General features: G+C 47.1%; 1 protein-coding gene across 2 annotated transcripts in view; it reads right to left on the bottom strand.

Moving 5' to 3' along the window:
* SVOP (SV2 related protein) overlaps positions 1 to 25,777 on the bottom strand; it is a 70,323-nt gene that overhangs the window by 15,272 nt on the left and 29,274 nt on the right. The window contains exons 1-6 of one of the 2 annotated variants that reach the window (XM_006151494.2): positions 25,583 to 25,689; positions 22,830 to 22,901; positions 15,869 to 15,993; positions 7,175 to 7,238; positions 4,207 to 4,332; positions 1,548 to 1,676 (exon numbers count right to left, since the gene is read on the bottom strand). In XM_006151494.2, coding sequence (XP_006151556.2) covers positions 1,548 to 1,676; positions 4,207 to 4,332; positions 7,175 to 7,238; positions 15,869 to 15,993; positions 22,830 to 22,901; positions 25,583 to 25,681 — 615 coding nt within the window. In that variant the 5' untranslated portion in view covers positions 25,682 to 25,689. Of the gene's footprint in view, positions 1 to 1,547; positions 1,677 to 4,206; positions 4,333 to 7,174; positions 7,239 to 15,868; positions 15,994 to 22,829; positions 22,902 to 25,582; positions 25,690 to 25,777 lie in introns of those variants that run through there. The other variant, XM_006151495.1, reaches the window with a different exon arrangement.

Below are 25,777 nucleotides of genomic sequence, written 5' to 3'. Positions count from 1 at the left end.
ACACACACACCCTTCCCCAAAGCCAGTTCTAGGCCAAGGTGACAAAAATTAAACCAATCCACCAAAGTCCAGTTTGCTGAAAGATAGATCAACTATTGAGTTGTCAGAAAAGTCACGATAAATTTTTTTCATGTTTTTCTGCGCAAAAATGTGTCATGATTTCTCTGACGACCCAATAAATAACCCACTTACCAGTTTTATGTGATTTATAAGTTTATCTGATCTTTGGATCTTTGGTCACAATGTTCTTTTCGATATATATGTACAGGAACCAGACCAGCAGTGCCACATAAAGCAATGCTCTGCAATGCTGGACTCATGTGGGAAGGTCCTGGGTTCACGTCCCAAGGTCCCTTGTACACAGCAGGCATGTCCATGCACGGGCTGTGATCTGGGTTGGCTGAGTCTGCGGGTAGATGGCAGTGTGAAAACCCTGTCGTGGGTACCTCTCTCTCTCAGAAGAAATAGATAAACTTAAAAATAAAAGAGAATACATTCTATGACTGTTATATCCTTAGATATATTTAATAAACACATTTTTCTTAGTAGCAGTTTCAGAATTGCTTGTGTACTTAAAAGTGCTATGAATAAAAAATGCAAACGATTATATAGGTGGTTTAGTTTACCTATGAATATTGTCTTCCTGAATATTTTTGTAATAAATTCTTGACTAAGAAACTCAGCAAGTATGTTTATTAAATATGTGTGTGTGTGTGTGTGTGTGTATATACATATATATGTGCTTGGATGGTTCCTGAGGGCAGAGACTGTAGCCTGAAGTCGGCACCCCTTCTCCCACAGGTGTAGTGTGGACACCTGCATGGAGTGGCTGCTCGGAAAGCTTCTCTGCAGTAGCTCCCCTGAGGCGGTGATCAGGAGTGATGCACCATCAATCAAGGGCGTCTACACTGGGGCCGTGTGGACCCTCTGGATTTGAGCGCATCATTTTCTAATATGTTTTTTTTTTTTTTTTTGAGAGGTTTTCGCTATAGGGCGCGTGCACTCGCCAGACAGAGAGAGACAGAGAGACAGAAAGCGAGAAATCACCCCCCGGAGGGGATGGTCACGCCGCAATCCCCTCTCCTCCATTCTTCTCTCGGGATCTTGGGCACGCACACGCACAAGCCACCGGGTCCGGGACGCGAACTGCGGTCGACTATGTGGGAATCCAGCGACATAGTCATTACGCTAACTGCTGGTTCCCCTAATGTGGTTTTATCACACAATTTTTGCCAATCAATCACATTGCTAATCAGATTTCACTGGTGCTGACAGGTGGAATCTGAAGCAAGTGTAGTTACAGGATCCATTAGCAGACATTGCTAAAATCAAATCTCTCAGTCATTGGCTAAATTCACTGGGGAGCACGTTTAGCATCTGGCAGCAAAAGCACAGGTTGGAGGTGTCAAATTCCCTTGCAGATCCTGCCCCTTTCCCCCCATCTGCTCCATGCACATACACACACATGCATGCCCTAACTCATGGGCTCCCGCTCCACCGCATGCACACTGACACACGTGTCCCAGTTGGTAGGTCCTGGTACCGACCTGTCTGGAGATGATCAGTTTCCCCAGCGGCATGGGAGCTCCATTTTCCGTTGCTATCCTCTTTAAGGTGGCGATTGCCTTTTCCTGGTTCCCAGACAGCACGTCATACCTCGCACTCTCTGGCAGCCACTGTGGGGACAAGAGACCCAGGCGTGGCCAGTTAGAGTGGAACAGAACACTCACGCCTAGCCGCACACTCTCATCTGTGTGTGCAGTTTTTAAGGATAGTGGGGGCTTTGGGGTCAGAGACCTGGTGTCAAATCCTGGCTTTGCCATTCATTACATGAGCCGTGTGACCTTCAGCAATGACTTGACGTTGGTGCCTCCATTTCTTTTTTTTTTCTGAGAGGTTTTTGCTATAGGGCACGTGCGCTCGCCAGACAGACAGAGAGAGACAGAGAGACAGAAAGCGAGAAATCACCACCCAGGGGGGATGGCCATGCCACAGTCCCTTCTCCTCCATTCTCCTCTCGGGATCTTGGGCACGCATGCACACGTGCCTGGCGTGAGTTTAAGTCACCAGGTCTGGGATGCAAACTGCGGTCGACTACGTGGGAGTCCAGCGACATAGCCATTACGCTAACTGCTGGTCCCAGTGCCTCCATTTCTTCGTCCATATAACGGGGCTAATAATAGGTCCTGCCTCTAGTGGATTAAATGGGATGACCCAGGCAAAGCACTTAGCACAGCTCTGGTGTGGGATTAAAGCAGTTATTATTATTGTCACTATCGCTATTACTATTAATGGCACTACTTTCCTGGTACGGGTCGAATGAAATAAAAGTGATCATCAGAAATCTCACTCCCATCTCTCCAGAAACTACACTTCATCCGTGTTCAGCATCATTTTGCAAACTCAGTCCAAGAGAGAAAAATAAGTCAGAAAGTTTCTTATGCCTAATAGAGTCCCAATCCTAAGTGAGCAAATAAATACATTTTTATAAAAATGAAGCAACAGCTCTTTGCAAAACCAGAGGTATCAGAGAGGAAATATTAGACTAGCAGTAGGAGATTGCGTTTGAATTTGAGTTCCATTTACTGTGTGCCCTCTGACGAGTCAATTAACCTCTCTGGATCTCAGTTTCTTCATCAGTAAAAAGGGGAAGTGGCAGAGGTTGCCAATGTCCACAAAAATGCATGCTTTCCTTTCCGTAGTGTAATATTGTCTTCAAATATGGCGGTCCAGCCAGGACTACATTTCCCAGCTCTCCTTGCATCTGGGTGAGACCCTGTGATTGCTTTCACCATTGGCATATGAGCAGACTATTCCGAGTATGCAGTCTCTGCCTGCCCTTCCTCAGCCTGTTGTCTGCATGTACAAGACCCCAAAGTCCTAGAGGGTGGCAGAGCCACAAACTGGGAAACAGCCTGAGCCTAGAAACTCACTTGCCAACCACGATGCTTATTCTTGACGGTTACGTTGGTAGGAAATAAACTCCTACGTATTGTAATTGCAGTGAGCAATTACGAGTTACTGAGTTTGTGGGCTAATTTGTTACAACAGCTGGTGTCATTCTAAATAATACGCAGGTTCACCATAGTTCTGCCTAATACAGTTATTGGCAGGAATAAGTACGATAATGCATATACAGAGCCTAGCACGGAGCCTGCCACACAGCCAAACTCAGTAATTATTAACATCTGTTCACCTATATTGTAATGATCAGGAGTGACTGTAGTATTTATCATACATGATATTTATCTACAGGCACATTTTGGGACCCTGCTGGCTACAGACCATAGTTTTCATGCTTCTGGTCTACATAGGAAATGCTGAGTGTGTGGCTAAGAGGTATGGTTTATGCAGAGCTGAGATGGAGAAATCATGAGTTCTTCGACCCAGCCGTACCTAAAGTCAGCTATTTAATCCCCTCACCCTACTATAGTCCTAGAGAACATTCTAGAAGTGTCTCTCTAGAGGAACTCTAACACCCTTTACTGGGGCTATCCCAGGCATCGTTTCCTTGTCTCAATTCCTGATTAAAAAATAACCTTAGAGGTGGGACCAGCAATTGGCGTAATGGCTATGTCGCTGGACTCCCATGTAGTTGACCACAGTTCGAGTCCCGGACCTGGTGGCTTAGACTCATGTTGGACATGTGTATGTGCATGCCCAAGATCCTGAGAGGAGAAGGGATTGCAGCATGGCCATCTCCCTGGGGGGGGGGGTGATTTCTCGTTTTCTGTCTCTTTGTCTTTCTGGCGGCACACATGCCCTATAGCAAAAAAGTCTCAAAATAAATAAATAAATAAATAAATAACCTTAGAGGGACCAGCAGTTGGCATAATGACTATGTTGCTAGACTCTCATGTAGTCAACTGCTATTCGAGTCCCGGGCCCAGTGGCTTAAACTCATGCTGGGCGCATGTGCATGTGTACCCAAGATCCCGAGAGGAGAATGGAGAAGAAGGGACTGTGGCATGGCCAGCCCCGCTGGGGGATGATTTCTTGCTTTCTGTCTCTCTGTCTTTCTGGTAAGCTCACACACCCTATAGCAAAAACCTCTCCCAAACCAAAAAGCAAAAAGCAAAACAAACAAACAAACAAACAAACCTTAGAAGGTGGCTTTGGCATCCTCTTCTACCTAGTCCCCACCAGAATATCATGGACAGTGGGGTGTCAGACAGCAAAGGCAGAGATCTCTTAAAGGATACCTACGAAACACAGAACGGCAAAGAGGAGGAGTGGGACCGCTGAGAGGATGAGCAGCCAGCGCCAGCCCAGGCTGGGCATCACGAACACAGCCAGGATGACCTCAAACACTGTCCCGATGGCCCAGAAGACCTGGTAGAGGAGAGTCAGGGTAAGTGACAGAGGTAGCACAGTCAACACAGTGAGCAACGACAGGGTCCTGGTAGACAAAAGCAACCGGATAAGGGGCCATTGGGTTCAACAAGGTCAGAATGGCCTCCTTTCCTGTGATCGATAGCTTAGGCCAGGCTGCCATGCTTCCCGTCTACCAAGAGCATCGTCTACCCCGTGTACTATTCGTATGTTGCCTACTAGAGCTAGGCAGTGTGGCAGCTCTAGTTAAGGAAAGCACTATGGGGGCCAGCAGGTGGCATGGTGGTTAAGGTAGCCGACCACAGTCCGAGTCTTGGACCTAGTGGTTTGAAAATCATTCCGGGTATGTGTGCGCAAGTGCCCCAAATCTCAGGAGAAGGGACTGTGGCATGGCCAACCCCTCTGGGGGGGGTGATTTCTCATTTTCCTTCTCACTGTCTCTCTCCTCTCTGGTGAGCACACATACTCTATGGCAGAAAAAACTTAAAAAAAGAAAAAAAAAAGCAGTATGATCAATTTTGTGTGATGTTGATGTGGGTGGTGAACACACAGGAGTTTTTTGCTTTTTTTTCAATTTTTAAAATTGTAATAAAATACACATAACAAACTGTGTCATCTGAACCATTTCAGGTGTACAACGGAATGGTATTAAAGACATTGATGATGTTGTCCAACATTATCACCATCACCTTCAGAATCCTTTTCATCTTGCAAAAACTCTACCCATTCAACAATAAGTTCTCCTCCAGGCCCCCCAGAACTACCATTCTATTTTCTGCTTCTGTAATTTTGAATACTCTAAATTTTTTATATAAATGGAATCACACAGTAGTTGCCTTTTTGTGACTGGCTTATCTCATTTAGCATAATGTCCTTAAGATTCATCCATATGAACATGTCAGTATTTCCTTCCTTTTTACAGGGTGAATAGTATTCCCTTGTATGGACGTACCATGTTTTGTTGATCCATTCATTTATCAATGAACAGTTGGGACACTTCCAGATCTTAGGTACCGTGAATAATGCTATGATGGACATGGCTGTACAAATGGACACATTGGTTTTTGCCTGCTGACATCCATCCCTCTTACCTATCAGTGCCCAGGACCTTTTATCAGAACTGCCCCTTTCCTATTCAGACACCCAAATCTTCTGTTTGCCTCTCCAAGTTACTCAACATCCTTTCCCATCTTTTACGGATTCCATCAATAGGCTCAGTTTCTTCATTAGTAAGAAACTGTGGCTTCCCAATGGGTATAGCCAATGGGAACCTGATGGGAGATGAACAAACAAAAGAGAAAACTTAGGGCATTTATTCCCTTGGCTGCCTCCCTGCAGAGTGGCCAAGGGCTGGGTGCCTCCCTCTGCCGGGGCTTGTATCTCTTGCCCAGCAGCCTTCATCATATTACTTTCTGGGCATCTAATTACTCCCTCCCTTTGCTTCTTTAGGCCTTGTTTGGTAACACTCCTGCAGGGACTTTATGAATAAATAGTCCATTTATTAAACCATCTCAAATTATCCTAATCTGAATGCACTGTTTCCTGTTGGGACTCTGGTTCCATAACTATCTGTCCATTACAAAATCTGGTCCCCCAGCTGCCCCATCAGTTCTGGAGCCCCCATGAGCCTTCCTAAGTCTCCTCTTGCTTAAATAAACCATGGTCTGTTTCTGTTGCCAGGAGCAACAATCAAACTGGCTAACAGCAGTACAAGGAGGGCATCGACCAATCAGAATGAACATGTCACATACCCTCCCCCACTGTGCTAGGAGTTCACTCTTTAGTTGCTGGACCATGCGAAGCTCTGGGGGTGCTAAGAGAGGACAGGGTGTTTGGCAATGAGGGCCAGTCAGGGTTCAAGGTCCGTGTGGACCAGTTGACCACCACCCTAGTAGGTCAGGAGTAGATGTAGTCAGGAAGGTTAGGTTGGGCTGTGGAGTCAATGTGATCAATACTGTCAGTGTGGTTAAAATGACTGAGGACATCAGAGTGGCTTCACAGTCATCACTGGACTGGCGTCCAGCAGGAAGTCAATAAACTGTCATGCCCCTGTATGGAGGAGGGGCCACAGTGCCATTCTGTTTGTCCTGAGATCGTTCAGATCATGGTTGGAAAATGGCAGAAGGATGAGAGAGAGAGAGATCAGCCAGACCATGAGCATTTCAGGCCACAGAGTTGCTCAGTATAAACACATCACAGAAGACACAGGCCAGTCTGGGAAAAAAAGAGGGGTAGAAGGTGACGCTCTGGGTGTGAGCAGGAATTTGGTGCACTCACACCACACTAATCAATGTGGACTGTCAGATAAAAATGATTTACAGTTTAAGGAGGGTGTGTGTTCCATCTGCCTGCCACCACTTTTTTTTTTTTAGATTTTTGCGATGGAGGCATGTGTACTAGCCAGAGAAAGACAGAGAGAGGGGGAGGGAAAGTGAAAAAATCACACACACACACACCCCAGGGGGATGGCCATACTGCAACCCCTTCTCCTCCATTCTCTTCCTAGGATTTTGGGTAGATGCACCCAGCATGTTTTACAAGTTGCCATGTCTGAGACTTGAACCGTGCAATTGGCCATGTGGGATCCAGCCACTTGCACCTGTTGGCCTGCTCACCACCATTTTTAAAAAGAAAGATCAATTACATTTCCCATCCATTGAAGAGTTTATCCATATTGTAAAACGACTATGTCAGAATCAATGCCACTGATCCACTGAAGTCACTGCACATGAAGTTGGTTATACTTTTTAAAATGCCTTCTTTCCTGTCCCGCTCAAGGCATCTGAGAACTTCCTGCCAGAGAGTCAGTATCCTCTGAAATCCAGGCCACCCTCCTCCTTACCTCAATCAGCAAAATACATTTAGCTCTGGCTTTCATGGGAAGGAATTCAGCATACAGCGTCACCCTGTGAAAGCCAAGACACAGGAAGTGGGTGAAGGTCAGGACTGGGCAAGAAAAGTGAGAGTTTCCTGAATTTCTAGACCAACATTCCTCCAGGGGCGGTCAGCAGACCACTTACACCAGAACACCCCGGGGTGATGGCTAAACAGGTAGACCCTAGCCTCCCGTCCCCCATCTTTAGAAACCAGGTCTCAGGGTGGGGCCCAAGCACCTGCCTATCTATCTATCTATCTATCTATCTATCTATCTATCTATCTATCTATCTATCTATCTATCTATCACTGCCAGAGGGCACATGCACTCACCAGAGAGAGGGAACTCCACTGGGGTGTGGTCACACTGCAATCCTTGTACCTCCACTTCTCCATTTCATCATGATTAGAGGCACACGCATGCACGCATGCACACACGTACACACGCACAAACACACACACCTGGAGTGTTTCTCAGGCTGGGATTCGAACCGCAGTTGACCATGTAGGATCGATTTCCTTAACCATTAGCTTATGGGGTTGGTCCACGCTGCACTATTTTTCCTTAGGTTTTTGCCATAATGTGTGTGCACTCGCCGGAGAGACAGAGAGAGGGAAAGTGAGAAATCACCCCCCAGGGAGGGTGGCCATGCTGCAATCTCTCCTCTCAGGACTTGGGCATGTATACCCAGGATGCCAGCATATTTTTCAAGCTCCTGGGTCCAGGACTTGAACCGTAGTCAGCCATGTGGGAGTCTGGAGCCTTACTGCCACCTGCTGGCCCCATTTTGCAGTATTTTTTTAGAGGCTTTTGCTGTGGGGTGCATGTGCTCGCCAGAAAGGCAGAGAGTGACAGAGAGACAGAAAGCAAGAAATCACCCCCCAGGGGGGATGGCCATGCCACAATCCCTTCTCCTCCATTCTCCTCTCGGGATCTTGGGCACATACGCACACACACCCAGCGTGAGTTTTAAGCTACCGGGTCCAGAAATTGAACCACGGTCCACTACATGGGAGTCCACCTACACAGCCATTACGCCAACTGCTGGTCCCCATACTGCGTGGCCTTCCTCACTGTGACTATGCAAAGTCTTCAAAAAGTTCATGAAAAATGTGTATTATGAAAAAAATATATGTATAGATTTCCATTTTGGGGGGCACCAAATAAACTCGCATGCTAATTCCATTTTCTCCACAAACTTTTTGGAGTTTTCTCGTATCATCTATTTACTTGACCCCTGTTGGTGAATACTTGGTTGTTTTCGATGTACAGTTTTGCAACCTATGCCACAAGAAACATCTTTTCGTATAAATGTTGTGCCCCACATTTGACCATTTTATAGCCATTCATTCTGAAAATGAGCTGCTTGATCTTGATCCAAAGTACAGTGATTATTACAATCACACTGAAAAATAAAAGAATGAGCAATGAAATTAGCAATGCCAAGCAGCAGCTGATTCTGGCATCAATAAATTCCCTCTGCAAATAATCGCATTTACAGCTCTGGGCAATTAGAGGTTTGCCATTTGCATCACATGGTCGGGAAGAGATGACTCGTGATCTCAATTTGGCATTTCTGCTTAGAGCAGTTTGTGAGCAAGCTCATTGGAGACACCAATCTGAAGAATGTCCTACTGCAGGTTTCAAGGTAGAAGAGGTGAGCGGCTTCCTCCCTGGGGTATTTATCTTTAAGAGCAGCTAAAACACAACTGGGTGCCCGCCCCCCACCCCAGGTTTTTCATCTCAGCCACTTAGGAAGAGGGTGTTCTACTGAAGTCACAGCGCCCCCTGCTGGAAATAAAACCCCATCACCCTCCCCACACCTCCAAACTATTAACTATAGTCACCCTACTATATAACACACTCGCCTGTATCTTGTGTATTGTTGTGAGATGCATGCATGGTTAGAAGTGATTATCCGATTTTCGGTGTGTATTTACACTTCCTAAATTTTCTAAGAATTTTTTGTAATGCAAAAAATAAAGTGATATTTAACTTTTTTTTTTTTTTTTAATTTTGAATAGATCAGATACATAAAGTTCCTGAAGCTCAATGCATTAAAAGATGACAAGCTGGTCCTGCGAATGGCGGGGTCCGGGAGCAATGTGTCAGCAATGAGAGGATGGGTTGAAGGGTGAACACTTGCCCTAAAAGCATTAGTCAAAAATGAGCCGGCAGGTGGCAAGAGGTTAAGGCGCTGGGTCCCATAGAGGGATTCTGCAGTCTGAGTCCCAACATTTAACTCTTTTGCTTGAATTAGGATCATGCCTTCCTGACGCCCCTCCATAGAGTCTAGACAGTAGTTGTTTGGCATCCTAATGTAATTCCCCTCGCTTGCCGGAGAGTGGAAACCACTGGGAACCACCTGCTCCCCATTCCCAGAATAACCAGCGAATCAGGGCCAGGTGGTCGTACAGTGGGAATGCAACTGGACCCATATGAGAAAGGGTTTGTGGATTTCCCTGGGCATTTGGGGAAACTGGAGGGCTGGGAGGGTACACACATGTACCCATAATCTTGGCCAGCTGAGACTAGGGGGAGATTGTGGCACCTCTCCTCTCTCTGTCTCTCTCATAGAAGAAAGAAATAAACTTAAAAAAAAATATTTATTTATTTATTTAAAATGTCACTAGAGAGCCCGAGAAAGGGAAAATGAGAAAGCAAACCACCAGGTTGGGGACCCAAACCATAGGCCATGTGGGAGTCCAGCATCTTAACCACCATGTCACCTGCTGGCCCCTAAATAAACTTTAAAAGCAGAATCATGGGCCAGCAGCTGACAGCTAGTTAAGGCACTGGACTCCCACATGGTCGCCTGCGAATAGATCAGATACATAAAGTTCCTGAAGCTCAATGCATTAAAAGATGACAAGCTGGTCCTGCGAATGGCGGGGTCCGGGAGCAATGTGTCAGCAATGAGAGGATGGGTTGAAGGGTGAACACTTGCCCTAAAAGCATTAGTCAAAAATGAGCCGGCAGGTGGCAAGAGGTTAAGGCGCTGGGTCCCATAGAGGGATTCTGCAGTCTGAGTCCCAACATTTAACTCTTTTGCTTGAATTAGGATCATGCCTTCCTGACGCCCCTCCATAGAGTCTAGACAGTAGTTGTTTGGCATCCTAATGTAATTCCCCTCGCTTGCCGGAGAGTGGAAACCACTGGGAACCACCTGCTCCCCATTCCCAGAATAACCAGCGAATCAGGGCCAGGTGGTCGTACAGTGGGAATGCAACTGGACCCATATGAGAAAGGGTTTGTGGATTTCCCTGGGCATTTGGGGAAACTGGAGGGCTGGGAGGGTACACACATGTACCCATAATCTTGGCCAGCTGAGACTAGGGGGAGATTGTGGCACCTCTCCTCTCTCTGTCTCTCTCATAGAAGAAAGAAATAAACTTAAAAAAAAATATTTATTTATTTATTTAAAATGTCACTAGAGAGCCCGAGAAAGGGAAAATGAGAAAGCAAACCACCAGGTTGGGGACCCAAACCATAGGCCATGTGGGAGTCCAGCATCTTAACCACCATGTCACCTGCTGGCCCCTAAATAAACTTTAAAAGCAGAATCATGGGCCAGCAGCTGACAGCTAGTTAAGGCACTGGACTCCCACATGGTCGCCTGCAGTGCTAGTCCTGGATCCAGTGGCTTGAAAATCACACCAGGTGTGTGTGTGTGTGTGTGCATGCCCAAAATCCCAAGAGGAGAATGGAGGAAAAGGGATTACAACGTGTCCAACCCCCGCCCCCGGGGGGGGGTGATTTCTCATTTTCTTTCTCTTTGTCTCTCCAGCAAACACATGTGTCCTACAGCAAAAATCTCTCAAAAAATAAAAATGAAATAAAGTGAAAAGAATCATTTCTAAATCTGTACCAGAGACTTAGTGGACATGAACAATTTACCAGGGCCTTGTGACTACATGCGCTTGGAGTCCTTCCTAAATAATCGTTCAGGGACCAGCAGGTGGCATAGTGGTTATGTCACTGGACTCTCACATGGCCAACCTGGTTCGAGTCCTGGACCTGAAGGCTCGAAACTCATGCTAGATGCGTGTGCGTGCATGCCCAAAATCCCTAGAGGAGAATAGGAGAAGAGATTGCAGCATGGCTATCCTCCCGTGGAGGGTGATTTCTTACTTTCTGTCTCTCTGGTGAGCACACGTGCCCTATAGCAAAAAATCTCTCTCAAAAAGTAAGTAAATAAATAAATAATAGTAATCGTTTAACGCAGTAAGTGCATTGGCATGGATAAACCTGGATTTGAACTCAGCTGCAACTGGCTTGCCAAAGTGACTCCAGGATTCTCTCTCCCTGTGCTTATGCCCCTTAGCAGAGGGACACTGCAGCCCATTCTCTCCAGGGGCTATCTCCCCCTCCCTTGACTGGTTGGCCTCATGACTTGCTTTGACTGGTGGAGAGTGGCAGGAGTAGTGTGTGACAGTTCCGAGCTAGACATCAAGAGCCATTGTGGTTCTGTGGGCTATCTCAGCCCCTGCCACTGCCACAGGGCCACAGGGCCACAGGGCCACAGGGTCACAGGGCCACAGGGTCACAGGGCCACAGGGTCACAGGGCCACAGGGTCACAAGGTTACAGGACCATAGGGTCAGAAGGACACAGGACCACAGGGCCACAGGGTCATAGGACCAGAGGGTCACAAGGACATAGGACCACAGGGCCAGAGGACCAGGTGCCCAGCTGGCCTATTCAGGAAGAGGGACATGTGGCATGTAGATGAGGCAGCTATGGCCATACCAGACTCATCAGTCCCCATCTAATTTCCCATTTGACTGAGGACATGTGAGTGATTCCTGTCCAGGACAGAACTACTGAAATACCCAACTACTGAATCATGAGTTAAATCATAGTTGTAAGCCATGCGTGTTGGGATGGACCCAACTACCGAATCATGAGTTAAACAAATCATAGATGTAAGCCATGCGTGTTGGGATGCAGTTACAAAGTGAGAACTAACGCTCTACTGCACTTAATAACTGTCTCAGCTTGGGGTTGGAAGATGGCGTGGTGGTTAAGGCACTGGACTCCCACATGGCCGACAGCAGTGTGTGCCCATAATTCCAGAAGGAGAAGGGACTGCAGCATGGCCATTCCCTCTAGGGAGGGTGATTTCTCACTTTTCCGCTCACTGTTTCTGTCTGGCAAGTGCACAAACTCTATAGCCAAAACCCAAAAACAAACAAACAAACAAACAAACAAACAAAAAAACAAAAAATACCATGGGCCAGCAGGTGGTATGGAGGTTAAGGCAACTAGATCTCACATGGCTGACTTCACTGTTCAAGTTCCAGACCTGGCAGCTGGAAAATCACACTGAGTGGCATGTGTGTGTGCTCCAAATCCCAAGAGATGAATGGAGGAGAAGGGATGGCAGTGTGGTCATTTCCCTTGGGAGAGTGATTTCTCACTTTCCCTCTCTGTCTCTGTCTCTGTCTCTGGTGAGCACATGTGCCCTATAACAAAATGAAAAAAATAAAATGATACTGTAAATCTTACTCACCTGGTTTTAAGCCATGCTACATTTGGGTAAAACTATTCTAAATTAATGGAAACTCTTAATTACATTTAATTACATAAAAATAGCTTCAGCGAAATGTTTTAAAATAACGAACTTAGGGGAGTCATTTTCATAACTAGATCAAAACATTGTATAATTAAGGGATAATTATTTTAATGTAAATGGCTAGAGTTATGATGCCGGGAAGCCAGTGACCCTCTTGGGCGCCTAAAGACTTCTGCAATTCTGTTTACAGTTTTATTTTCCCTCCTCACAGATAAATATACTGGAGAAAATGCAGCTTTAGGACCAGCCAGTGGTGCCACGGTAATGCCACATTCTCCACGATGGACCCTTCTACCTGAGCACCTGGGAAGGGATCTGGATTTGCTCTCCTGCAGGTACATTCCTTCCAGCCACCGGGGGAATGCTGTCCCCTCGTCAATGGATGGCTCATGAATGGGGCAGTGGCTGTGTCTGCAAGAGTTCCTGGGACTGAGCCAGACGTGGAGCACGTTGGCCACAAGCCCCTGCCAGCCCAGATTTATGGCTGTGGCTCTGTTAATAGCCTCTGCGTCAAGCTCCGGTGGTTTTCAAGTCTGTCCCAGATCCAGAGGATATGTCAAATGCCTGCTCTGCAGAGCCTGGAGGAACCGACCGTGAATTAGACAGAGAATGACAGGAGCACTGAGAGCCCCTCCCTGCCTGCCAGGCTCCAGGAGGCGGGAGGAGCAGGGACTGCCGGTGCGTGAAGTCCGCGCGGTCACAGTTCCACTTGTTCTCTCCATAGTCACACACTGAGCCCGTTGTGATCACGCGGCATGGGCTTCCAGTGGCACCCCCCAACATGTCGGATCTTGCTGATGTGTACTGAGTGCCCTGCCAGGTGTCATCTTGGACACTTTATTTATTTACTTTTTAGCTATAAGGCATGTGTGCTCATTGGGGAGAAAGAGAGAGAGAGAATCTGCCAGGGGGGATAACCACACTGTCATCCCTTCCCCTCCATTCTCCTCTTGGGATTCTGGGCACATACGTGCACCTGCCTGATGTGTTTTACAAATCGCCGGGTTGAGGACTTGTGCAGCCAGCCACGTGGGATCATCTGGCTGTCTTAACCACCAGGCCACCTGGCTGGCCCCATGTGGTCATTTACTAGTCTAAGAGACTCCATGAGGTGGGTATGTTATTATTCCCTTTTTATTTTTTTCCCTTTTTAAAATGTTCTTCTTTTAATAGACAGGTAATAATTGTACATATATACGGGGAGTGCTATGATTTTTCAGTACATGAATACACTGTGTAAGGATCTGTCATCTCAAACACTTGTCATTACTCACTACTGGGAGCATTCAAAGTCCCCTCTTTTAGCTGTTCTGAAATCCACAATGAATTATTGTTCAGAAGAGCTGGTCCTGCTGCCCAGCAGCGAAGGAAGCGCATCCCATGTGAGTGACCCTGTGGTCTGAATCCTGGCTCCAGTGGCTTGGAAAATACCCTGGGTGTGTGTGCGTGCCCTAAATCCTGACAGGGCGGAGAAAAGGAGACATGACTGTGGTATGATCAAGCCATCGGGGAGTGCTTTCTCTCTCTCTCTCTGCATGTCTGTCTGGCAAGTGTATATGCCCTCTGGCAATAAAAAATGATTGTTCATTATAATCACCCTACCGTACCATAGAACACTATAACACTACAGTGGCATATGAGTGGTAGGGATGTTGCTGTGAGATGCTGAAGCCATGTGGGAAGGTCCCAGGTTCAGATCCTGGGTTAACTTGAACACACCAGCCTATAATTTTGGTTGGCTGGAAGGCTGGATAGAGTGTGTGGGTGAGAAATCACTGTCAGGGTTGCTTATCTCTTCTCTCTCAAGAAAGAAGGAAAGAGAGAGAGAAGAAAAGGGAAGGAAAAGGAAGGGAAGGAAAGCGAAAGGAGGGGAAGGAAGGAGTGGGGAGGAGAGGGGACAGGAGGAGAGGGGAGGGGAGGAAGGAAAGGAAAGGAAACGTGTGTGTGTGTGTGTGTGTGTGTGTGTGTGTGTGTGTGTGTGTGTGTTTTAGACAGAGGTCTCTCTACGTCACAATCCTCCTTCTCCTGAGCGGCTGGGATTCCATGCATGCACCACCACCACGCTGCCATTTTAGAACGGGCTGGGAATGGAACCCAGGCCTCCATGTGGCTTCTACCTGCTATGCAGCAGTGACCAGCACGCACCACCACAGCTGGGCTGTATATATATATATATATTTTTTTAGGAATTATGTAATTTAACTTTATTTTTATTTATTTTTTAACTTGACCAGAGAGGAACAAAGAGAGAAAGAAAGAGAGAGAGAGAGAGAGAGAGAGAGGAAAGTGAGAAAGCAAGCTGCCAGGTCTGAGACTCGAACTATAGTTGGCCATATGTGAGTCCAGTGCCCTTTACACCACACTGCCTGCCAGCCCTCCTAGGCTGTATTTTTTAAAAAGGCTTATTTATTTATCATTATTATTATTATTTTTTTTTTGGAGAGGTTTTTGCTATAGGGCGCATGCGCTCGCCAGACAGACAGAGAGAGACAGAGAGACAGAAAGCGAGAAATCACCCCCCAGGGGGGATGGCCATGCCGCAATCCCTTCTCCTCCGTTCTCCTCTCGGGATCTTGGGCACGCATGCACACACGCCCGGCGTGAGTTTTAAGCCACCGGGTCTGGGACGCGAACCGCGGTCGACTACGTGGGAGTCCAGTGACATAGTCATTACGCTAACTGCTGGTTCCCCATTATTATTATTTTTAAATTTTGCTACAGGTCACATGTACTCACTAGATAGAGTGAGAGAGAGAGAAAGTGAGAAAGCAAGCCATGGGGTCTGGGACTCAAACTGCAACTGGCCCTGTGGGAGTCCAGCACCTTACCCACCAAGCTACCTGCCAGCCCCAGCTGGGCTGTACCTTTTTCATCATTTTACTTCTACAACTTCCCAGCTGCTGCGTGGTTTTGGTAGCTGTCGATCATGACGTGGAGGATGATGCTCTTATTATCATCTCTTAGAGCACCACACTTCATTGACCCCAGAGGCTTGTGTAGCTACCCCTGACGTAGCATCCCCCTGAAGCCAAAAACACAGTTGACTGGTGCTGCCTTCTGCACAGCCAGAAACGGGTATTTACTTACGACTGGGGGACCCCTCCAATCCCGAAGCCCACCAGGCCCCGGAGCACCAGGATCCAGCTATACACAGGTGCGAAAGCACTGAGGATGCCATAGTACAGGGTCCAGAGCACGCTGATCTTCAGCCCCTGTGGAGAAGAAAGACACCAAGTGCAAGGTGGGCTGGAGACCCCCCCACGTGGTCTCTGCACACTTAAAGCTACCAATAGGGTTATACTAAATGGGCGCCCACAGCCCGGGGGGATGGCAGGGTTCTCCACATGGGTGGTGCCAATCCCTAGGTGTCACATGAAAGAGTATGGGGCTGGGGCCAGCAGATGGCATAGTAATTAAGGTGCTGGACTCCCACATGGCCAACCACGGTACCAGTCCCAGACCCAGAGGCTTAAAACTCATGCTGGGCGCATGTGCATGCATACCCGAAATCCCAAGAGAAGAATGGAGGAGAGGGCATGGCCGTCCTCCCAGGGGGCAATTTCTTACTTTCTACCTCTCTGTCTCTCTGGCAAGCACACACTCTCTAAAGCAAAAATCTCTAAATAATAATAATAAAAAATAAATAAAGCCTTTACTTTTAAAATCTAAAAATGAGCTAAAAAGCTTCATAAAGAAAATTTGGGGGCATATCAGATGATTTCAGGTCTTTCAGAAAATGATGTCAGGTGATAGAACATTTGAAATTCGTTATTTCTTTCTCATTTCAATCTTTGTTCTCCCAATTATGTCAAGGTGATCTGTGACTTTCCTTCCTTCCTTCCTTTCTTTCTTTCTTTCTTTCTTCCTTTCTTCTTTCTTTCTTTCTTTCTTTCTCTCTTTCTTTCTTTCTTTCTTTCTCTCTTTCTTTCTTTCTTTCTTTCTGTCTTTTTTTACTATAGAGTGTGTGTACTTGCCAGAGAGAGACAGAGAAAGAGAAAAAGAGAGGGTAAGTAAGAAATTACCCCCCAGGTGAGAAGGCCGTACCACAATCCCTTCTCCTGTATGCTCTTCTCTCTTCCACTCCACTCCCGAGATTTTGGGCTTGCATGCACAGTGCCTGGCATGATTTTAAAGCTGCGGAGTCCAAGACTTGAAATGCAGTTGGCCATGTGGGAGTCCAGCACCCCAACTACTACACCACTTTTTTTAAACAGAGAAGGCAGTGGGACGACTTAGCCAGCTAGAGTTTAGTAACACTGTTTTGTGTTGTATTTATTTTTGCAGACATTTCCTACTCAGGGCAATTATTCCTAATTTTTCCATTTATGATTCTTTATAGTTTCCTTTTTTAAAAAAAGAAAAATGTACTTAAGTTTGTGGTTTTTTTTTTTTTTAAAGCAAATTGAGGGCCAGCTGGTGGCGTGGTAGCTAAGGTGGCTGGATCCCACATGGCCAACTGTGTGGTTCAAATCCCAGACCCAGTGGTTTACAAAACCACTCCAGGCTTATGTGCATGCTCAAACTCCTGAAAGAATGGAGTAATGGGAAGGGATTGCAGCATGACTGTCCCCAGTAGAGGGTGATTTGTCACTCTGTTTCTCTCTGGTGAGCAGTTGTACCTCTAGCAAATAAAAAAAAATTTTTTTAATTAAAAAAAAAGACAAGTTGATGTAAAGAAAGCTATTAAGGGGTCAGCAGGTGACGTGGTGGTTAAGGATGCTGGATTCCCACATGGCTGACTGCAGTTCGAGTCTCGGACCTGGTGGCTTGCTTTCTCACTTCATTCTCTCTCTCTGATCAAACTGGAAAATAACAATAATAATAATAAAGTTAAAATAATTTTGAAAGGAAGATTTACTATAGTCATCTTTAAAAAGAAACAAAAAGGAAAAAAGAAAGCTATTAAGTACAGAAGAGAAAAGATGAGCAGGCATTATTGGCTCTGCAATGCTGAAGGTATGCGGGAAGGTCCCAGGTTTGTGTCCAGAGATCTCCCTGTACCTGCCAGACATGTGGGCATGTGCCCATGACCCTGGCTGGGTGACTCTGGGTGTGGATTATGACATGAAGCCCCTAAGGGGGTGCCTTTCTCTCTGTGTACCTCTCTCTCTCTTGTAGAAGAAATAAACTTTCCAAAAGAAACTACTGAAGTCTAGGAAGTAATAATAATGAACATTTCGGCCCTCCTCAAGGCTGACTTAATTTGATACCTGCCACAAAAATACTTCATTTCTTCCTTTTGGTTTAAGCTCACTTACTAGGGTTTTCTTCCTCAAAACCCAGAGAGTCTTGAGTCAAACCCAAGTTATAATTAGTAGCAGAGAAAAGAGAAGAAATAGAACAGGAGAAGAGAAGAGCGGAAGAGGAATCTAGACAGGGACACGGGAGCTCAGCCTCCCTCCAGGGCTGCTGGGAGCTGTATTACCCTTCACACAGGCAGCAATGACAGGCACACTGACCCATCCCGTCTGGTCACAACAGCCTGCAGCTGGCTCTGCATTTGTCAACTGATGCCAGGGCTTTCCAGCTGCCCAGAAAACAGGGGCTCGGCAACCATTTTTAACTACTGTCATGGCCATTGCAAAGGCAGGCGTGTGGCCAGCAAGTCCCATCGGAGGGCTGCTCTGGGACTCTGAGAAATGTCTCCTGGGCCTCTGGGCTTCTCATGAGATGCAACTGTCATTTCGCCTAGCATCCACTCTGTGTTTTATAGATTATAACCTACCTTCCTTCCTTCCTTCCTTCCTTCCTTCCTTCCTTCCATATACATTTATTAAACATCACCTGTATGTCAGACTCACGATGTCTATGTATCTATAGACATATGCATAGACATTATAATAGACACTTAGACATTATGAATTCATTATTTTGCTCTTCAGTTATTTTACTTATGTATATATGTATGTATGTATTGTCCCAGGGTGCATGCACTCACCAGAGAGAGGCGGGGGCAGAGAGGGAGAGGGAGAAAGCACTCCCCATGTGGCATGGCCATACTGCAATCCCTTCACCATTTCTCTATCTTGTTGGAATTTGGGGGCACACATGCACGTGCATCCAGCGTGTTTCTCAAGGCTGAAATAGGCACCCAGATATGTTTACCTCCTTGACTTCAAGGACACACACACCACGGTCACCTGTACTTTCTCTATGGCTGCCACAAATATCCAGGCTGTAGGAACCTTCTGTAGGAGCTGAAGCAGCGCACCGAGTCCCAACCCCACGAAAGGCTTCCCTGTAAAGTCACACAGCCGGTGCCCTCCGGAAAGCCCCCAGCTGAGCCAACAAGATCAAGGAGATTTTCCATGGCTGCCAAGGCTCACCAGCTGCCTGGCCTGCCCATTGTTCCTGGAGGAGTTCTGGGGAAGCTTTATAATTAGAGCCTGATCCATCCTCCCTGAGGTTGGCCGGATTCCCACACCGGGGAGGAGGAGGCTCAACAATCTGGGGACACTTTCTCTTCTCTCCCTGCAGTCACGCACGCTTCGTGCTGGCTGTGGAATTGAGCAAGCCGGTTGGGAGAGCTGGCGGGACACCCCGTGGGCTGCATCCTCTCTCAGGCTTCATCTATTTGGGATGAATGAATGCCCAACTGATCAGTTGATCCTCCAGCAGCCAAGGTCAGGGTATAAGGCTGTGGACTCTGGAGCCAGATACGCCTGCATTTTAATTCTGGCATTGCCATTGACGGGCACCACCAGTTTGGCACACGACAGGAATACTAATGGACACTTAGGGAACTGCCTCTGCACCGAGAGCTTTCTGTACAAGGGAGATTTACTCCGTAAAACAGCCCTATGGGAGAAACTCTTACCATCCCATTTACAGATGGGAAAACCGAAGTTAGAGTGGGCAAGTCATTTTCTCGTGTGTGCAGCCTGTAAGAGGAGGAGCTGGGATTTGAACAAGCAGCCTGGCCTCAGAACCCACGCTGTTCATAATGATACTCTATTGCTTTATTTGTCACGGTGAGTCCCGTAGGTCCATACTGAAATGAGGGCTGGGGCTGGCAGGTGGCGTGGTGGGGAAGGCAGCCAGTCCCACATGGCTGACTGTGGTTCAAGTCTTGGACCTGGAGGCTTACTTTCTCACTCTCCCTTTTTCTCTCTCTGTCTCTCTCTGGTCAAATTAAATAATAATAATAAAATAAAATAAATAATTCTAAAAAAAAAATGAGGGCTGAGTGGCCCCAGATTAGAAGTAAAATAAGAAGGACTCTCTTTCTGCCACCTTTCTGTGCCGCCATAATGGTGCGCACGAATGTCCGGGCTGATGCCCTCAATGCTGGAAAGAGAGGGAAACGCCCGGTTCTTCCTAGGCCAGGCTCCAAAGTCATTGTCCAGTTTCTCACTGTGATGACGAAGCATGGTTACTTTGGCGAATTTGAAATCATTGATGACCACAGAGCTGGAAAAATTGTTGTGAACCTCACTGGGACGTTAAACAAGTGTGGCGCAATCGGCCCCAGATTTGATGTGCAACTCAGAGATCTAGAGACATGGCAGAATACTCTGCTCCCCTCGCATTCGTTTGCTTTCATTGTCCTGACAACCTCAGCTGGCATCATGGCCCATGAAGAAGCAAGACGAAAACATGCAGGAGGAAAAATCCTGGGAATCTTTTTTAGGGATGTAATATACATGTACAAATAAAATGCCTCATTGGAACAAAAAAAAAAAAAAGAAGGACTAACTCCGGGCTGGCAGGTGGCATGGTGGTTAAGGTGCCGGACTCCCACATGGCCTATCTTAGTTTCAGTCCTGGACCTGGCAGCTTTCTTTCTCTCTTATTAGTGAGTACCTGTGCTTTATAGCAAATTTGTAAAAAATAAATTTAATTAAATAAATAATTCTTGATTAAAAAAAAGAAAAGACTAACTGTGAACACTGCCACGTGACAACACGGTCTACCCACGCATGCCAGAACATGGCTTCTTGGTCTCGGCATCACCACCTCTTGGCCTGAGTCATTCTTCGTGGGTGGGAGCTGTCATGTACGCTGTGGGAACAAAAACCCTGGCCTCTACTCTCTAGATGCTGATAGTGTGCCCTTTCCCCCAGCTGTCACTGCCCCTCACCTCCACTGGCCTTGGGCAAACTACCCGCTCTCTCAGAGCCCCCGTCTGTAAAGTCAGAGTGATAACAGCACCCACTTGGATGGTTCTCATGGGGACTGGGTGAGCTGAGGCATGACTCACACTTGGTATGCAGAATGCCTGCTATACAAAGCCCTCTCATTCTCAGCCCGTGACATGCAAGCTGCCGTAGAGACTGCTGTTACCTACTCAGCACCCCTATCTCCTCTCTCCTAATAGAATTCTTTTTTAAAAAAATTGTTGAAGAATTATTTACTTAATTTTATGTATTTATTTAATTAATTAAATTAATTGAAGAAGAACTTCAATTTTACCAGAGAGAGACACAGCAAGAGAGAGAAAGAGAAAGCAAGCCACCAGGTCTGGGACCAGAACCATGGTTGGTCATGTGGAATCCAGCACCCCAACCACTATGCCACCTCCCATCCCCTCTCTTCTAATAGAAATCTTGTTTTTTTTTTAAAATAATTTTTAAATTTAACTTTGTTTGTTTATTTTAATTTGACCATGGAGGGACAGAGAGAGAGAGAGAAAGTGAGAAAGCAAGCAGTCAGATCCGGAACTGGAACCGCGGTTGGCCATGTAGAAGTCCAGTGCCCTTTACCACCATACCATCTGCTGGCCTCAAAAATTATAAATTTTCTTAAAAATGTATTTATTTCTTCCATAAACAAGAAGACAGAGACAGAGACAGAGAGACAGCATTCCCAACAGAGTCTTGATGCCATTATCCACTCCCAGTGCCGGCCAGCCCCAGATCGTGGGCACACACAGGCCTGGCCTATTCAGGGAGGTCTCTGGACATGAACCCAGAATCCTCCTCTGTAGTTCACCTTTGCAGAGCCATCACGTTTCCTTAGGCTTAGTACTGTGCCACTATTCCCCCCACTGCACCCGATTCTAAATTCATCTAGGTATCCTGCCTATTACTAACTCCAGGAGTTAGTCTAGGTCAATAGTTCTCACGGTGTGGTCCCCAGACCAGCGGCATCCATGTCACCCGGAAAGAAAGGCTGTACATGCAGTGCCCTTTCACTTATGTCCTGTGCCTGCCTTGGGCCATGCAGGACGAAGCCATCCATAGCCATCACCCCGAGTAGCCCTCCAAAGTAGGCTCTGTTATTTTCTTCTTTCTACCTATGAGGAAATTGATGCAGGGAAGTCACCTGTTTCCTTTTTAAAAATCGCTATAGGGTGTGTGTGCTCACCAGAGAGAGAGGGGAAAGCATCCCTCAATGGGGCATGGTCATGTCATGGTCCCTTCTCCTCTAGTTCCCCATCCCATCAGGATCCTGGGCACATGTGGGCCTGATGTATCTTTCAAGCTGCCGAGGTCAGCTCTCCAACCCTGGTCGGCCACATGAGAGCCAGCTTGCTCTGTGTAGCCCTCAACCACTGCACTGTGGGGCCAGCTTCCTCTTCCTTCTCGTTTGCTAATGCACTTCAAGTCATGTCTGGCCTCCTCTAAAAACAGCCCCTGAGCTAAGGATCCTAGTATAAGTAGTTGATTTAGGCAGTGAACCTGGCAGGGGAATAGAGAGGGGTGACAGGGTGGGAAAGGCAGATAACTCAGGATGCTTTCATGAGCAGATGCCCACGCTGGGCCCAGGAGCTCAGTCCTGCTAGGACTCACTCTAAGGCAAGAGAGCACATGTCTCTGCCTACCACCTGTCGACTGCCCCAGACTCATAGAAGGGAACAGTAACTGTCCAGGGGCTACGAGTGAGCATCAAGAATATCATCTACTTTCTGAAATCTACGTGCTCAGGCCCCACTAGGAATGTGTGATCTGAAGTGTCCACTGCAGCTTAGAGCAATGTCTTCCCATGCACGTCCACATGGTCCCTCATTACCCCCCACCCCCAACTGCTAGAGCACCATGGGCTTTCTACCTGCTGATATCATCATGAACAGAACCCACAGACTTGCACTCAGAAGAGGGTGCCTTACTGTTTTCCTGCCGTACTGGTCTGAGATATTTCCCCAGAGCGTGGAACTGGACATCATGCCAACGAAGACCACCTGTGGGTGGAAAGACAGCTTCTGTTAGGCAGTGGCATGGAACAACGCTGAGAGAGGGACTACAACCTGAACCTGGGACCTCACGCCCCAGGCAGCAGTAATGAGCCAACATTCACCGAGAGCCTGCCAAGACACAAACACTATTTAAATACGTCCTATTACCATTTAAGCCTCTCAACAGTCCTGTGGGCTAGGTGCTATTCTTAAGCCCATTTTATAGGAGAGGAAACTGAGACATAGACAGGGAGCTCACTTGACTGGAGTCATACCGTGTTAAGTGGTGCAACCTGGACTGGAATCAGGCGGTGTGCACCAGAGTTAGCATCTTACCAACTTCTCACAACACCAAAGAAATACCTTGCCCTGGGGTCAGCATGGTGGTTAAGGCGCTGGACTCCCACTCTCAACGGCAGTTTGAAGCTCATGCCAGGTGCGTGTGCAATGCACGCCCAAAATCCCAGGAGAATGGAGGGGAAGGGATTGTGTCATGACCATTCCTCCTGGGGGGTGATTTCTCACTTTTTCTCTTTCTGTGTCTCTGGTGAGCACATGCATCCTATAGTAAAAATCTCCCTAAGAGAGGGGGAGGGGGAGGAAGGAAGGAAGGAAGGAAGGAAGGAAGGAAGGAATGAATGAATGAATTTCTTGCCCTACCATTAAGGAAATATTAAAGGTTGCAAGGAAGAGTTTGGATGCTATGAAAAACAGGCAGACAGGAGGCTGGGGTGAGAGCTGTAAACCTTAGTTAGAGAAGCACTCATTGTGTACTGGGTAAAGTCACTGTTATTTTTTAAAAAAGAATTATTCATTTAATTTTATTTATTTTTATTTTGCTATAGGGCACGTGTGTTCACCAGAGAGAAAGAGGGAGAAAGCAAGTCACCAGGTCCAGGACTGCGACCACAGTCAATCATGTGGGACTCCGGCATCTTAAACAACCTCGCCACTTGCCGGCCCACTGTTCCATTGTTAATCCTCAGGTAGACAGAGCTGGATAGGTTTGAAGGACAAATTACTACGCCCATTTGATAAGAGGAGGGCTGAGGCTCAGAAAGGGTGAGCTCCTGAGAAAAGGGGGCAGAGCCAAGTCTTAACCTCAGGCAGGCCACTGCAGCATCGTCACCAGGCACTGCCCTCATTAGTGCCAGAAACCACACTCAATGCGCTTTGATTTTCCCTTATAATTATTTTATTTAAATTTATTATTATTATTATTTAATATTGAGAGAGAGAGAGAGAGAAGTGAGAAAGCAAGCCTTCAGGTCCAGGACTTGAACCATGGTTGGCCATGTGGGAGTCCAGTGCCCTTATCCACCATGCCACCTGTTGACCTCAATGCTTTTCTTTTTTATTGTCAGAAGGCACATGTGCTCATGAGAGAGAGAGAAAGCAGCCCCCAGAGAAGTATAGGCATGCTGCAATCCATTTTCCTTTATTTCTCCATTTTTCCATTTCCTAATTTTCTTCAAATAATAATAGTACCCATCTTGGGATGTTGGGACCAGCATATGGTGTAATGGCTACGTCGCCACACTCCCAAATAGTTAACTGTGGTTCGAGTTCCGGACTCAGCTGCTTAAAACTCACACCAGGCGTGAGTGTGTGTGTATGTGTGTGTGTGTGCCCAAAATCCTGAGAGGACAATAGAGGAGAAGAGGAGAAGGGATTGTGGTGCGACCATCCCCTCCTGGGGGGTGGTGATTTCTCACTCTCTGTCTCTCTGGTGAGCACACACGCCCTATAGCAAAACAAAACAAACAAACAAAAAAACAAAACTCTCTTAAAATAATAGTACCCATCTCCTAGGGCTGTGAGGCTTGAAAGCACATTGTCCATTACAAATATATTGCATACAAGGCGTGTCACGCCCTTTGCACAATAATTGCTCTGTAAATATTAGCTTTGTGATTATCATCCCCTCTTATCCCGCCTGGCCATACCTCTCTCTTTCAGAAGGCTGCTGCTAACCTCCCGCTGATAAAAATTGAGCCTCTGCCTCATTCCTCTTCAAACCTTCATTCTAGGGAGCAGCAGCTACCTACCATTTATTGAACACCTACTATGTGTCAGACTCAGTTGTTTCCAGTCCTCAATCACCCTCATGTGGGGGAACTGGCATCTCCAGTTTGCAGTCTAGAAAAGTGAGGCTCGGCCAGCCCCACAGTGCAGTGGTTAAGTGCTTTGCACCGGGAAGCTGGATCCCACGTGGCCCACCCCATGAGAGTCCCTGCTTTCGAGACTCGAAAAACATGCGGAGTACTTGCATATCCCAAATCCTAATGGGATGGAGAAATGGAGGAAAAGGGATTGTGGCGTGACCATGCTGCATTGTGGTGTATGTGGGGTGCCCCCTCTCTCTGGAGAGTGCATGCACCTCTGACAATTAAAAAAAAAAAAAAGTAAGTGAGCTTATAGATTTAAGTGATAGGCACAAGCACATTCCAACTTCCCAGCAGTTAAGCAGAATGTCTGCGACCCTCTAGGGCTTTGGCCCCAGGTGAGCTTGAGTTGACTGCGAATCTGCCAGGATAGGTGAGGTGGGGAGGGAATGAGAGGTCACAGCATTTCCCTTTGGTGTGTAATTCTTTCCCCTGAGCCGTTGGCAGCTGGAGAAGGGGTCATCCCACAGGACCCCCAGGGGACCAGAGCATACACCCAGGAGAGAGCACCGGCCTGCCTACCGAGGTCAGCAGCGCGACCTGCCAGCTGGGTAGTCGCCACTCGCAATGCAGCTGCGGTGCCAGGATGCTCAGGATCATCATCTCCATGGCATCGGCCATCTGCAGAGAGGACGGAAGAGCCATGAGGTCAGGAAGCTGCCCGGGGCGGGCCCTGCTGCCAAGTCCACGACCCTAGAGAGAGCGTAGCACACCGCT

The sequence above is a fragment of the Tupaia chinensis genome, unplaced genomic scaffold (genome assembly GCF_000334495.1).
Source record: "Tupaia chinensis unplaced genomic scaffold, TupChi_1.0 Scaffold000320_1, whole genome shotgun sequence".
Classification (NCBI taxonomy): Eukaryota; Metazoa; Chordata; class Mammalia; order Scandentia; family Tupaiidae; genus Tupaia; species Tupaia belangeri.
Note: the sequence above shows the minus strand (reverse complement) of the source record. Positions and strands in the feature narration are given on the sequence as shown.